Source organism: Schistocerca americana, chromosome 6 (assembly GCF_021461395.2).
Source record: "Schistocerca americana isolate TAMUIC-IGC-003095 chromosome 6, iqSchAmer2.1, whole genome shotgun sequence".
In the NCBI taxonomy this organism is placed as follows: Eukaryota; Metazoa; Arthropoda; class Insecta; order Orthoptera; family Acrididae; genus Schistocerca; species Schistocerca americana.
Window position 1 is genome coordinate 337,672,539 of NC_060124.1, and position 12,631 is coordinate 337,685,169.

General features: G+C 41.3%; 1 protein-coding gene across 1 annotated transcript in view; it reads right to left on the reverse strand.

Moving 5' to 3' along the window:
- Nucleotides 1-2,807: 2,807 nt before the first annotated feature.
- The window catches only part of LOC124619915 (odorant receptor Or2-like), a 45,328-nt gene continuing 35,504 nt past the window's right edge, over nucleotides 2,808-12,631 (reverse strand). The window contains exon 5 of the mRNA XM_047146550.1: nucleotides 2,808-3,132. Coding sequence (XP_047002506.1) covers nucleotides 3,076-3,132 — 57 coding nt within the window. The 3' untranslated portion in view covers nucleotides 2,808-3,075. The remainder of the gene's footprint in view (nucleotides 3,133-12,631) is intronic.

Genomic DNA, 12,631 nt, shown 5'->3' on the forward strand with positions numbered 1-12,631 from the left:
CACGGGGCAATTGCCGTGGTTTGTATCGAGACAGATTTCCAGAACGAAGGTGACCCGACAGGAAGACGTTCGAAGCAATTGATCGGCGTCTTAGGGAGCACAGAACATTCCAGCCTATGACTCGCGACTGGGGAAGACCTAGAACGACGAGGAAACCTACGATGGACGAGGCAGTTCTTCGTGCAGTTGACGATAATCGTAATGCCAGCGTCAGAGAAGTTGCTGCTGTACAAGGTAACGTTGATTTTTATTTGCCGGTTTACAGAGCACGGTGAAAGTGAACCAGAGATATTATTGTACCATGTAGTATAACTTCTTTCACATTATTAATTGTTTATGCACATTATCCGTGAGTGTGCGACAACACTGGAAACAATAAATTACGAATGTTGTCAGTGACGAAGCGGTATGTCAAAAACCCAGCATGAAACATTATGAGTATATACCGGCTCCTTTCAGAATGTAGCCACATGTACTAGCTAATTTTAAACATATTCAAACATATTCTTCTTGTGAAGGGTAAACACTAAAAAACTAAATTCATATGAATGATATTTATACACGCAACGAGTACAAATTTACTAATTATGTATTCTGAACAACTTGGACGTTTACATTGGTACTGGGCTGAGGGGAGGCTGTTCATACCTACGTCTTGTATAACCATTGTTCCTATATCCATCTTTATTTGGTGTGATAACCACATATCAGTGATTATGTATAATCACTTTGTGTATAGTCGCACCACATATGAACAATTATAATATTTACATGACCCTAGGCTGCCAAGTGAAGGAGTGAATGTCGTATGCAGTGCACGAGATACCTGTGAACGCTAATTTCCTACTGTCCCTGTCGCTATGCACTATAACGGATAAACTAAATTTGTTGTGAGTAAAAGGTACAGTAAATAAACATGTGTGGAACGTAACAGTTTCTAGTGAAGAGGGTACATACTGTCTTATCCACTCATCTGGTATTTAATGTTAACTGGAGCCACTGAAGGAAATGTTATCACCTTATTTTGTCCCTGTTTTCAGTTTTACTATTTTATTCAAGCGAATACCATCTCATGAATAGTTGCCCCTCTAGGTGTCATGAATGTTTTTATTGCACAGTTAAGTGTGCCATTACTCTAATAGAGCTAGGTCTCTTTCAGTGGACCTACTGTGTATTATCATATGCAGGCCACTATTTTTTTTTTTTTTCAAATTAGTGCAGTGAAGTTATTTCTTTGGCTTCCCGTTTTAAGCGAGAATTTTACACAGATACCTTTCATAATAACAAAGAAATTTTTCAGAAAATGTGGAGGTATGAGAAAAGTGGGTACAATGATTGCAAACAATCGTTTTTCGTTGATTAGTTCGACTGTGTCGATTACTTCATTGGTATCGGTCACTTCACCTCAGTGTATCACTTGAATTAACCAAAAAAAAGTGGATTGGTTGATAAGTGTCAGACTACCACTCCAGACATTCCACTTCAGAGTTCATTCCTCAGTCACAACCAAGCAGTCAAAGTTATATGTCCCTCCATGATTGTTACCATCCGGGTTAAAGACAGTTGTACTCTTGTCTCTTTTCGTTTTTGTACCAATAAATGGGTTCATAGATTTGCGATGGAATATGTCTATGTTGCCTTTGAGTGTGGTACGTGTTTTTATGTTAGAAGACAGGTTAGTCGTGTTGAGAGAGACCTGGCAACAACTAGTGGATGACACATTTAGGAGATGGTCTCGCTGCTGCAATTGAACTTTCCGAATAATTGGGATATTTAGTTGCTGAAACTGAGTTTTGTATTGTTACAAACGCATACTTATCTCACGCTCTGTAATACTTCGCAGATACATACTACTGATGAAACCTGATTATAAAATTATAACATAAAATATGTCAGAGAGTTTAAAAATGCAGTTGAATGCATGTGGCAAAAGGACAAAGCAATCTGACGCCCTTAGGTTTACCGCGCTTGTATGTGGTGTTATAGAAACTCGTGGCTGAATGTGTTTTTATAGAAACTGAGATGCATCAACATTCATCACGAAATACGGAGCTCATTATAACGCTGTAAGCTATTTGTTCTTACAGTTGTAATATTTATTTCTATACGACGCTACGTGAGTTTGTTCGGCTGGAAAGCTTGTAGTAATAAAGTCATACGCCCGAAAATGGGCAGTTGTCTTATGATCCTTCACTAACACAACATATTTACCCATATTCACAGGTAAGTTACTTTATGCAGTTCAATGGATATGCATACTGACGTAGTACTTGTTTTAATACGAAATTTTCTCTCGATACACACACACAACGCACCTGAAGTTAGTACTGACTTGGTTCAAATCAAACAGAGCCATAAATGCTCCCCCAGTTGCTTAGGACTCTGTTCTGTGTTCAACTACAAGAGCTGAAACGGTCATCTCACTCACTCACTCTCAGAATTCAATTGCATTACTCGTGATTTGTTCAGTAAGATATTATTTGTTCAAGAAATAGAGATGTTGCTGTCAATGGATTCTGTTTACTTAAAACCAGGTGTATATGTCACAGAAAACATCTTAGGTATCCCCTCTGAAGCCAGTCTCATCAGTTTCAAATTAACCTAATACAAAGAAAATTACTGTACCATTCGGTTAATAATACACTTTTTTACTATGGTATCCCAGTATTTAGGTACGAAATACAACTGCAAAGGACGTGGAGAATGAAGAAATTTAAATACATTTAATGAGAATCGAAAAAGGTTTGAATGTAATTACGCGGTGCGTTAGGAGGGAAGCAAGAACATTTTTTTATGTTCATCACTTACAATACTCAGTCTGAACTGTGTCTTCATACAATGTGGTTAAATGATGTATTCATGTGTGAAACTTCACACTATGTGTCATATACAGTTATGGTACAATTTTACTATCGCTTAAATGTGGGCTGTTTATGTGCTAATGCGTTGTTTTTCATGTTATGCTTCCAATTAACAGCGCTACGACATATCGTAACAAGTATTGTAGAGTGTCAGTCAGAAAAGAGAAAGTGCATTCTTAGTGGCATGACCAGCTTTACCGACAGTGAATAGCTTCTAATCTTCTTTAAAATTACGAAGAATGGCGAAGAATGAATAGGAGACGTTGACAATCTGTAAAAAAAACAGGAGAAGAAGTTATAAACATCAGGTACAGTATCGTTTATTAATTACTATGACATTGTACTCATATTTTGCCTCTCCTTTTTATTAAAAGATAAGTGATTAATAATTAAATGATAATGAACTATAAAATATGAGAAAAGGTAGTCATCTAATAACAGATTCGTGGATATTTAATTGTTGATACACCTACACACATTCGCCGTATTTAGAGCAATGGAGGTGGATTACACAAAAGTTCGTTACTTTTACGGACAGTATTTCAGAAATAAATACCCTTCGTGAACTTGTACTACCATTTTTAACGTCACGCCGACGATAATGTCATCTGAAGAAAGGAAAGAATATCAGGATTCAGCGTCACGCCGACGGTTATGTCATTAGAGACTGAGCACACAAACTTGGAATGTGGAAGTAGGGTGAAGGAAGTAGGCCGTCCTTTTCAGAGGAACCATACCGGAATTTGCGTTAAGCGGTTTCGGGAAAGCGTGGGAAACCTAAGTCTGGATGGCCTGAAGAAGATTTGAATCACCACCCTCCTGTCTAGTGTCTTCTGTCTGACCAGGAGCCCCTGGCACTTCGCTCGATACTATTAACATTCAAAACCTCGTATCACATCAGTTATACAGTGTGTTTCAAGATTTTGAGTTTAAAAGCGGTGTGATGTAATATTTCGCTGTATTTGGCTTTGTTCGTTGATGTACTTGCTGTGGCCACCCGGTTCATATACATCGTAGCGCCTACTGCAACGGCGTCCCACTTCCCGTCCAACCAACACGGGATGACTGCATCAGAGGCCGTATGTTCAGCAGGAAAACGTACGTCGTCTGTGTTGTAAACACAAATAATTACCGGCGGGCACAACACAACACATCACTAGGTCTCCATCAACAACCACCAGGTCCGCTATCCGATATTCGGAGCCTGCAGAACAGCTTCACCAGATGTCCCAGCTAGCCCAACAACTACTTTGATACGGCAGGCACGTGATCGGAAATCGTTCCGGCAGGGACCTCTGCCAACGGAAGTTATAAGGAGGTGCACTGCCGGAAAAAGGCAGTTCGACGCACCACGTGGATGGATACAGAGCAGCCACAGCCAGAGGCCTGGCCTATCTCTTGCCTGGTACAGTCGACGAATCTCTTGGCATTGTACAGTTATTGATTGTGTTGGTTCCCCGTGGAGAGTCGGGTCTTTTATATTTTATCATTATTGTTTGGTATTGTGTCGATCCGCTGTTGGGATCGAGTCTGTCGTTCGTTTGGAGACTGTATTAGTGTTTCGTTTTGTTGAGTCCAATAAATTGGTTTCGGACTTGCGTTTCCCGCATTTGTATTCTACTAGCGCAAATACTTTAGTACTCTTTTTCCTTCTCTCTCTAAACAATCTCGTACTACGGCTACAAGCAAATTTATGAACGATCGCATGTGAAGTCATACAAGTCAGAGGTAATGAACATAATTCACAAGTAATTCTACTGAAAGTATGGAGAAGCGTCGCTAGGTGTTAGTGATATTCCAAAATACTGAATCCTGTAATCATTGTATACAGCAAAAATAACTTCACGTTTAAGGGATGTCAAGAAATACACAGTTCACGCAATGCTTGATATGTCTCATAAACGAGTTTACTTATATTCATGAACTTAGACGATCATTAGAATGAGGAAGTCGATAATTATAACATAAACTTTCTTCTAATTTACTCATTTCTAATACGGTTTTTGGGGGAATACTTATCAAAACCTCTCTCGGTGGTCTATAAGTGTAAGGCAACCATCATTTTCAGATTACACTTGATTTCATTATTTTCCAGATCGACATTTTGTATTGCTCCTGCAGAAATCAGTAGCATTCAATAAGCTCAGACAGTACAGCAGAGTGAATACCAGGGAGTAACGTTTCGTTGGCCATATTGGCTGAGGTCGCCCCTGGACCATCTGGAGTTGCCGGTAGACGGTGGACTGAAGCGCTGAGATTAGCTAGCTGTGGCAAAGACAGTTACGGCAGCGAAACGATACGCAGTGAAACTACAGCCACCCTGGCACGAACCATTTGAATTTCCTTAATAAATATTTACTAATAACAGCTATTTTTGACTATTTCTGTTAGGTTAGGTCAATTGGTCAAAAACAATTTCTTGCAACAACATTAAGACCCTAGACAGTAGTCATTTCAAAAAGCAGATGAACTTTTTTTACGTTAGCGAAGCAAAAAAATGGTTCAAATGGCTCTGAGCACTGTGGGACTTGACATCTGAGGTCATCAGTCCCCTAGAACTTAGAACAAACCTAACTAACCTAAGGACATCACACACATCCATGCCCGAGGCAGGATTCGAACCTGCGACCGCAGCAGTCGCGCGGTTCCGGACTACAGCGCCTAGAACCGCATGGCCACCGTGGCCGGCTTAGCGAAGCAGTAAGAGTGGTTAAGATCTCCCACAACTGGAAGTACGAGATCTAGAGAGCGCGCCACAGTAGCCAGTTTGCGATGTGATGCCTTTCGATGTAGTTCTGTCGCAAAACCTTGGTATTAGTCACTGCTATATGAATGCGTCCCAAGGAACAGACACGACGCATTCGCGTAAGTGATTCAGCTAGATGGTCAATGGATCCACCCACATCAGTGCTGTTGCACAAGTACCTCCGACGACCTGCCGACGCTCCAGGCAAATGCCGGGATGGTTCCTTTGAAAGGGCACGGCCGACTTCATTCCCCATCCTTCCCTAATCCGATTAGAACGATGACCCCGCAGTTTGGTCTCTTCCCCCAAACAACCAACCAACCAACATCCTGCCGAAATCTCAAAGTAGCGACCGTGGAGGAGATGGACAGGGCTGCGGACATGTGGCACTAGGTGGAGCTGTGTGCTGAGATAGTCCGCACAGCTGCGATAACAATGTGTCCTGGGTGGCCCAGTGTTTAACGCTCCAGCCTACTAAACAGGAAATTCCGGTTACGAATCGCAGTCCCGCACCCGTTTCCACTCTTCGCCACTGATACATGTAACGTCCCGATGCAGCTATCAGTCATTATTTTCCTTTCCTTTCTCCCTCTTCCAGCTTCATTTTAAATTAAAAATGGCTAGTTTGAGTCAATAAGTATTATATTGTTTCATTTATTATGAAATTACGGTGTTTCCGTAAATAAACACATCTTAAGGGTTTCCACCAACATTGTTTCAAATAAAATACCTTCCCCTTTCATCACTTAGAAATGACAGAACATATAATTGCACTTTCGGGAGAATCCGATGACGCTAATACTGCTCCTGCGAATGACATCAATTTGTAGGGTTTTGTGGCAAAACAGGTGGGAGGAAATCTTACGCGACGACTCAGAAGGATAATCCAAAGACGGGTTGGCCTGATCTTTGTAAGTGTTGGATGGAAAAGCACAGCAAACCATACTGCACTCCTCATGCACCATATTTTACAAGTTTTCTGACTAAAGTGACTGAATCTTACATAACCAGATCTGTTTTACGCACAGGTTGGTTTGAAACAACAGGTGTCTTCCTAAATGCACCAAAGCATCGATTGTACATATAAGTTTTGCTAAATTTTGCCCATCTTCCGTTCGCCAGTCACCGCCTGCACTAAAACGGCGTTGTAGTGCCTATAAATAGAAATAATGCTCATCTATGTGCTCGAGTTTGGTAGCGTCCGCTAGTACCTTCTAGTTAAAACTTATTCCAAGCGATTTCATTCCTACATCACATTAATTAATAGAAAAGGAGGTTGATCAAAAATCTACGGGTGTAACCTACCGAAACAAAATGGTAAGTTAGATTATTAGAAATCCATACGACTATATCGAGGTGAACAAAACTCTCCCTGACCTCTTTTAAATGAACAGTCTGACCAGCTGTTTTGCAGAACCAGATAATTTAGCGCCCTTTTACGAGATGAAAATAAAGTTCGCATTTTAACTAGTTCGTCGAAATAGGCTACTAAGATGCAGTACATTCCAGGCCCAGAACAAGCATTGTTGGAGAACACCTATAAATTCCTTTGCAGTGGCATTAATTAATATTTTCACTCATTTTATGCTTGTTTGTTGTATACATGCGGTTTAGATATTTTGTACTGTAAACTACGAATATGAGTATTAGAAGCAAAAACAGAATTATAAAAGTATACTATTATTACTGTAGAACCGATTATCGTAACAGACCTATAATGACACTGGTGTGGTATGGCTGGCGTCACATCCCTATACCTTCTCTGTTCTGATATAACCTTTAGGAAACCAGACACCTTCCATCATGCTGCTAATGGTCGACAGTCACACAGTGAATTGCACAAAGAAATCACGTCTTGTCTACCTCTTCCGTAAATTTGTTAAATGCGGAACTACAATGACTTTTAACTTAACTCATTCATTTTAACATGGACCCCAAACGTACATTGTCCGAAATTTCTCCCTCAAATTAAGGCCTATTTTTGATACTAGTAGAATCCTCTTATCCCGAAATGCTCTTTTTACCAGACCTAGTCTGCTTTTGATGTCCTTCTTGCTCCGCCCGCCATTGGTTATTTTCCTGCCTAGGTAGCAGAATTTCTTAACTACAGCCACTTGCCCCATTGCTGTATAATATCTATACCAATGACCAACCGATCAGCATGGACGCTCGCTCCTTCATCTATGCAGGCGATACAGTCGTTGCCACCCAGGGAAAACCTTTGAAGAGGTAGAAAGTAAATTAACTTTAGCGATTGAAAAGCTGGGTGACTATTGTGATAATAACCACCTCAATCCAAACCCAGCAAAAACCCAGGTCTGTGCTTTTCACCTACGTAATAAGGAAGCAAGGAGGAAACTCAACATAATCTGGAAGGGACAACATCTATCTCACCGCGACACACCAAAATATCTTGGGATTAAACTTGACCGTGCTCTCACCTACAAGGAACACTGTTTGACCACAAAGATGAAAGTGAGTGCCAGGAACAACATCATCCGCAAGCTAACAAATAGCAGATGGGGAGCGCAACCTACAGTTCTCCGCACGTCAGCTTTAGCTTTATGTTTCTCCACTGCGGAGTACTCGGCACCCGTTTGGCAAAATTCCACCCACGCTGAACAAGTAAATATAGCATTGAGTGAGACTGGACGCATCGTGACAGGATGCCTCCGCCCAACTCCCACAAAGCAGCTGTACCACCTCATGGGCATAGCCCCGCCAGACATCAGAAGAAGGACTGCCGCAGAAATCGAGAAACATAAACAGGAGACAGATCCCAGGCATCCAATGTTCGGATACAATCTTCAACCTCGCCGACTTAAATCAAGGAAGAGTTTCCTACGAACAACTGAAGCAACTCTTTTATCGCCTAGAGCACGACGAGAAGTGCTGTGGTACAATGTGGACCCAGGAAGACCAGGGAATAGCCCCAGGGAAGAACCCACAGCTGGCTCTGAACTCCCATATACGACCTGGAAAGCCCTGAATAGACTACGAACAGGCGTATCAAGATGCAGAGCAAACTTGGAAAAATGGGGCTACATCAGTGCAGACGAGCCCTGCGAGTGTGGAGAACAGCAAGACCCACAACACCTACTGGTCTGCAGGAGAGTAAACAATCCGTGTTCGACTCAAGACCTATTTGAAGCAAATGACAAGGCTATTCAAGCTGCAGTGTATTGGGCTTCACGTGGGATATGAAAATCGCTCTGTTTCGCATCCTTAGCGCTTATCATTATATGTTACATACTTTTCTATATTATTGTAGTTAATTTACCTTATAACCATGTATTACTGCATTATAACTGCTTCTCTTGCATTGTAATATAATTTTTTTTGCAAAATGGTGATGTCTTGGATACGATAAATAAACCCCCCTGTTTTTTGTCAATGTGTGCTGAACGCTAATTGAAAGTGGCAGAAGATTCCAAGTTATCGTGTATTATTTGCAAATATGTTCTACCTGGACATTGCTCATCTAGATATATGATAGATTTTTTTTATTTGTTTGTTTACCTTCTTCTGGAGCCTCCTCTCATTGTGGTCTTCCTAGAGAAAAAGATCTGCTTTCTTTTGAAAACCCGAGATGTGGAATTTATGTCCCTTAAGTTCTACATTCATAAAAAATAAAGAAAAAATAAAAAGGCATAAAAATAAAATAAGAATTTATCCTAGTACCATGTCCATATGAGGGAGCAGCACAGTAACCGGGTACTGGGTATGAGACAAGAGGGATGGGGGATGTGAAGCATTGTGGCCAGGCCTTCGGATTCTACTCCTGTGCATTTTGTCTCCACCAGCCTGAAGGTGACTGTGACTATTCTATAATGTAATGCAAAACAAAAAAAAAGACTACCCATGTGGTCTAAAAAGAGCAGTGGTTAGGTAACTTTTTTCTCTTTGCCTTTGAGAAAAAGTAGTATAGCTGCCAAGACATTAAACTGGAAAACCGCTGGTCCATGTTAGACTCTTGATCCACAGTATTTCATTTGATATTTCTTTCGTTGTAAGAAAAAATGGGGTTTCGTCATTGATTAGTAATCAAAACGTCCGCGGTCCTGGATTCGAACATCATCATCACTTAAATTTTGAACCACGTCATCATGGTGGCAGCCGAAGACTTCTGGTGTATGAAGTAACCCTCACTCTGACAATGCCCTTGTAAAAGAGAGCGCAGGAGTGGACAGAGGTTCAGGACACTCTTTTGCCTTTAGGGTGGGAAACTTCTCTTAAAGGGGAAATACCAGCAATGATAAAAAACAATGGAAGGTGACAGCTTGAATGAATGTTAATTTCGCACCTTACATGAGATCTTATACATCATAACAAGTAGATGGATATGTCACCTGACATACTTCAGCGACAGTGAACAGATTTCCCTATCAAAATGTACAGTATTTAATGCAAAGGGATGTTGATTTTAACACACCAAACCCAAATCCTTAATGTCAATGAGCAAAAGGTGAAAAAAGCTGCTGGAAAAAATGCATTAGTTTTAGGGCAGACTCGAGTTGCGCCATCGCGGCCCACATACACCGAATGGCTTCTAACAGGGATTGGTCACCTGCAGCGAGAGAGACCACGAACGCACCAGACGGTATATTAAGGGGATCAGGTAGCTGCCCAGCACTGTCTGTGAAGTAGAAATTCATTAGGAAACTGCATTGGGGAATTTCCAGATGGATACAAGCAGGCGAGCGACGTAGTTGCTCACGTGAAAGACCCGTGGTGCTCTTGTGTGCGTGTAACTTTTAGGCGTCATGAGCGAGCACAAAATATCAGATTGGCAGAAATAAATCAGAAGGAGTAAAAGTGGCGATATTTCGACCCAGTTTAAAGGCAGGAACTTTGCGATTGGTGGGGTAGTTTCCACAAGATGAAAGGAACGCTCCCAATGGTCTGAAAATGCCGTGACGTGAAGCACGAAAGGACTCAGGGGCGGGGGACAGTTTGCTACGAAAGACACCATACGATAAACTTCGGGGACTCTCCTCAGAACCAGCGTCAAGTGTAGAACAGAGCGCATCACGCAGCCATGCTTCCGTCAGCACGTCGCTGTCACTGGCAGAGGCGTAAAACTGTTGGATCACCAACGTCCACTGTGAACATAAGCAACCTAGAGTAATCTTTTGCTCATCTCATCACAAAAACTAACCATCCTCTGTAGACTTCATTGTCATCCTAAATAGTACTGAACTTAGAACCGGAATCGGATGATTTGTCGTAATACTGACCACCTCAGACAGTGCTTCACTGTCTAGAAGTGAGAAAAATCTTATTGGGAACCTTTTACTTAAATTTGATTTTGTGGTGTTCAGTGTTATTTATGCTAAGCAGGACTTAACACGTTATCTTGACAACTATTCTGAAATTGTCATGTCACAATCTATGTAAACCCATTACCTTCTATGACAACAATAGAGAAATTAAACAAATTTTACAGGTGAACACCGATGTAATCTGTCATAGAATAAAGGTCCACTCTGAACCTCATTAATGTTCTAGCGATGCTAACACACCCACAGGGTGTGTTTGCTGGTGTCTGACGAATGTGAAAAGGAGTGGAGTGTCAGAACATGGTGATGCAGAAGTCAATGGAAACCACTACACTAAAGACACATAATGTTTATCCTCAGGACACAGCCTGTGACTGAACATCCAGTGGTAAAAGATTCCGAACTAATCCCCCATTCGTATTGTCGGGAGAGGACTGGCAAGAGGGAGGTGACTATGAGAAAAAGACTCAGTAGTCAACGAGAGGATAACGTTCTGCAAGTCGGGGCCCGGAATGTCAGAAGTTTAAATATGGTAGGGAAGACAGAAAATCTGAAAAGGAAAATGCAAAGGCTCAATCTAGATGTAGTGCGGGTCAGTGAAGTGATTTGGATGGAATGCAAAGTTTTCTGGTCAGGTAGGTCTAACGTAATATCAACAGAAGTAGAAAATGGTATAATGGGAGTAGTATTCGTTACGAATAGAAAGGTAGGGCAAAGAGTGTGCTCAGTGACAGCATTGTTCTTGTCAGAATCGACAGCAAACTAACACGGACAACGATAGTTCTGGTACACATGCCGCCGTCGCAAACTAAAGATAAAGAGTGAGAGAAAGGATATGAGAATATTGAAATGGTAATACAGTGCATAAAGGGAGATGAAAATGTAACAGAGTATGCGGATATAGAGGAAAGAGTAGAAGATACCGTTAAGGGTGAATATGGGCTTGATATTAGGAATAAGAGAGGAGAAACACTAATTGAGTTCTGCAATAAATTTCACCTGGTAATAATGAATGCTCTGTTCAAGATTCACAAGAGGAAGAAATGTGGTTGGAAAGGCCGGCAGATTCAGGAAGATTTCAGGTGGAACACGTCATAGTCAGACAGAGATTTCGAAATCAGCTACTGGACTGCAAAGCGTAAACAGGGGAGATACAGACTCAGAACACAATTTAACAGTGATGAACAATGGACGTTAAAGAGACTAATCAGGTAGAATCGACGCTCAAAGTAGTGGTACACTGAGGTACTACGGACTGAAGAGATGCGCTAGAAGTTCTCTGATCGAGCGATAAGGGATAACCAATTAGGCAGTTCCACTGAAGAGGAATGCACGTTCCTAGATAGGGCAATCACAAAAGTTGGGAAGAGAAACATATGTACAACGAAAGTAGCATCGTGGGTAAAAGAAGAAATACTTTGGGTGATTGACGAAAGAAGAAAGCACAAAAAAGCTCACCAAGCTAAGGTGAAATGGCAGCAAGAAAAATATAAAGAAATTGAAGACTGCATGAGCCGAGTTGGGCGAGAGTTTTCGCACAATCGCCTTAACAGCTGATGCATCCAAGTTGCTGACAAGAATAATATACAGAAGAAAAGAAAATGTTATTGAAGATGTGTTGGATTACGATCAGTTTGGCTTTAGGAAAGGTAAACGTGCCAGAGAAGCAATTCTGACGTTGCGGTTCATAATGGAAGCAGAGCCAAGAGTGAACATTAAGAGTGGAAGATCAAGAATGATCTGCT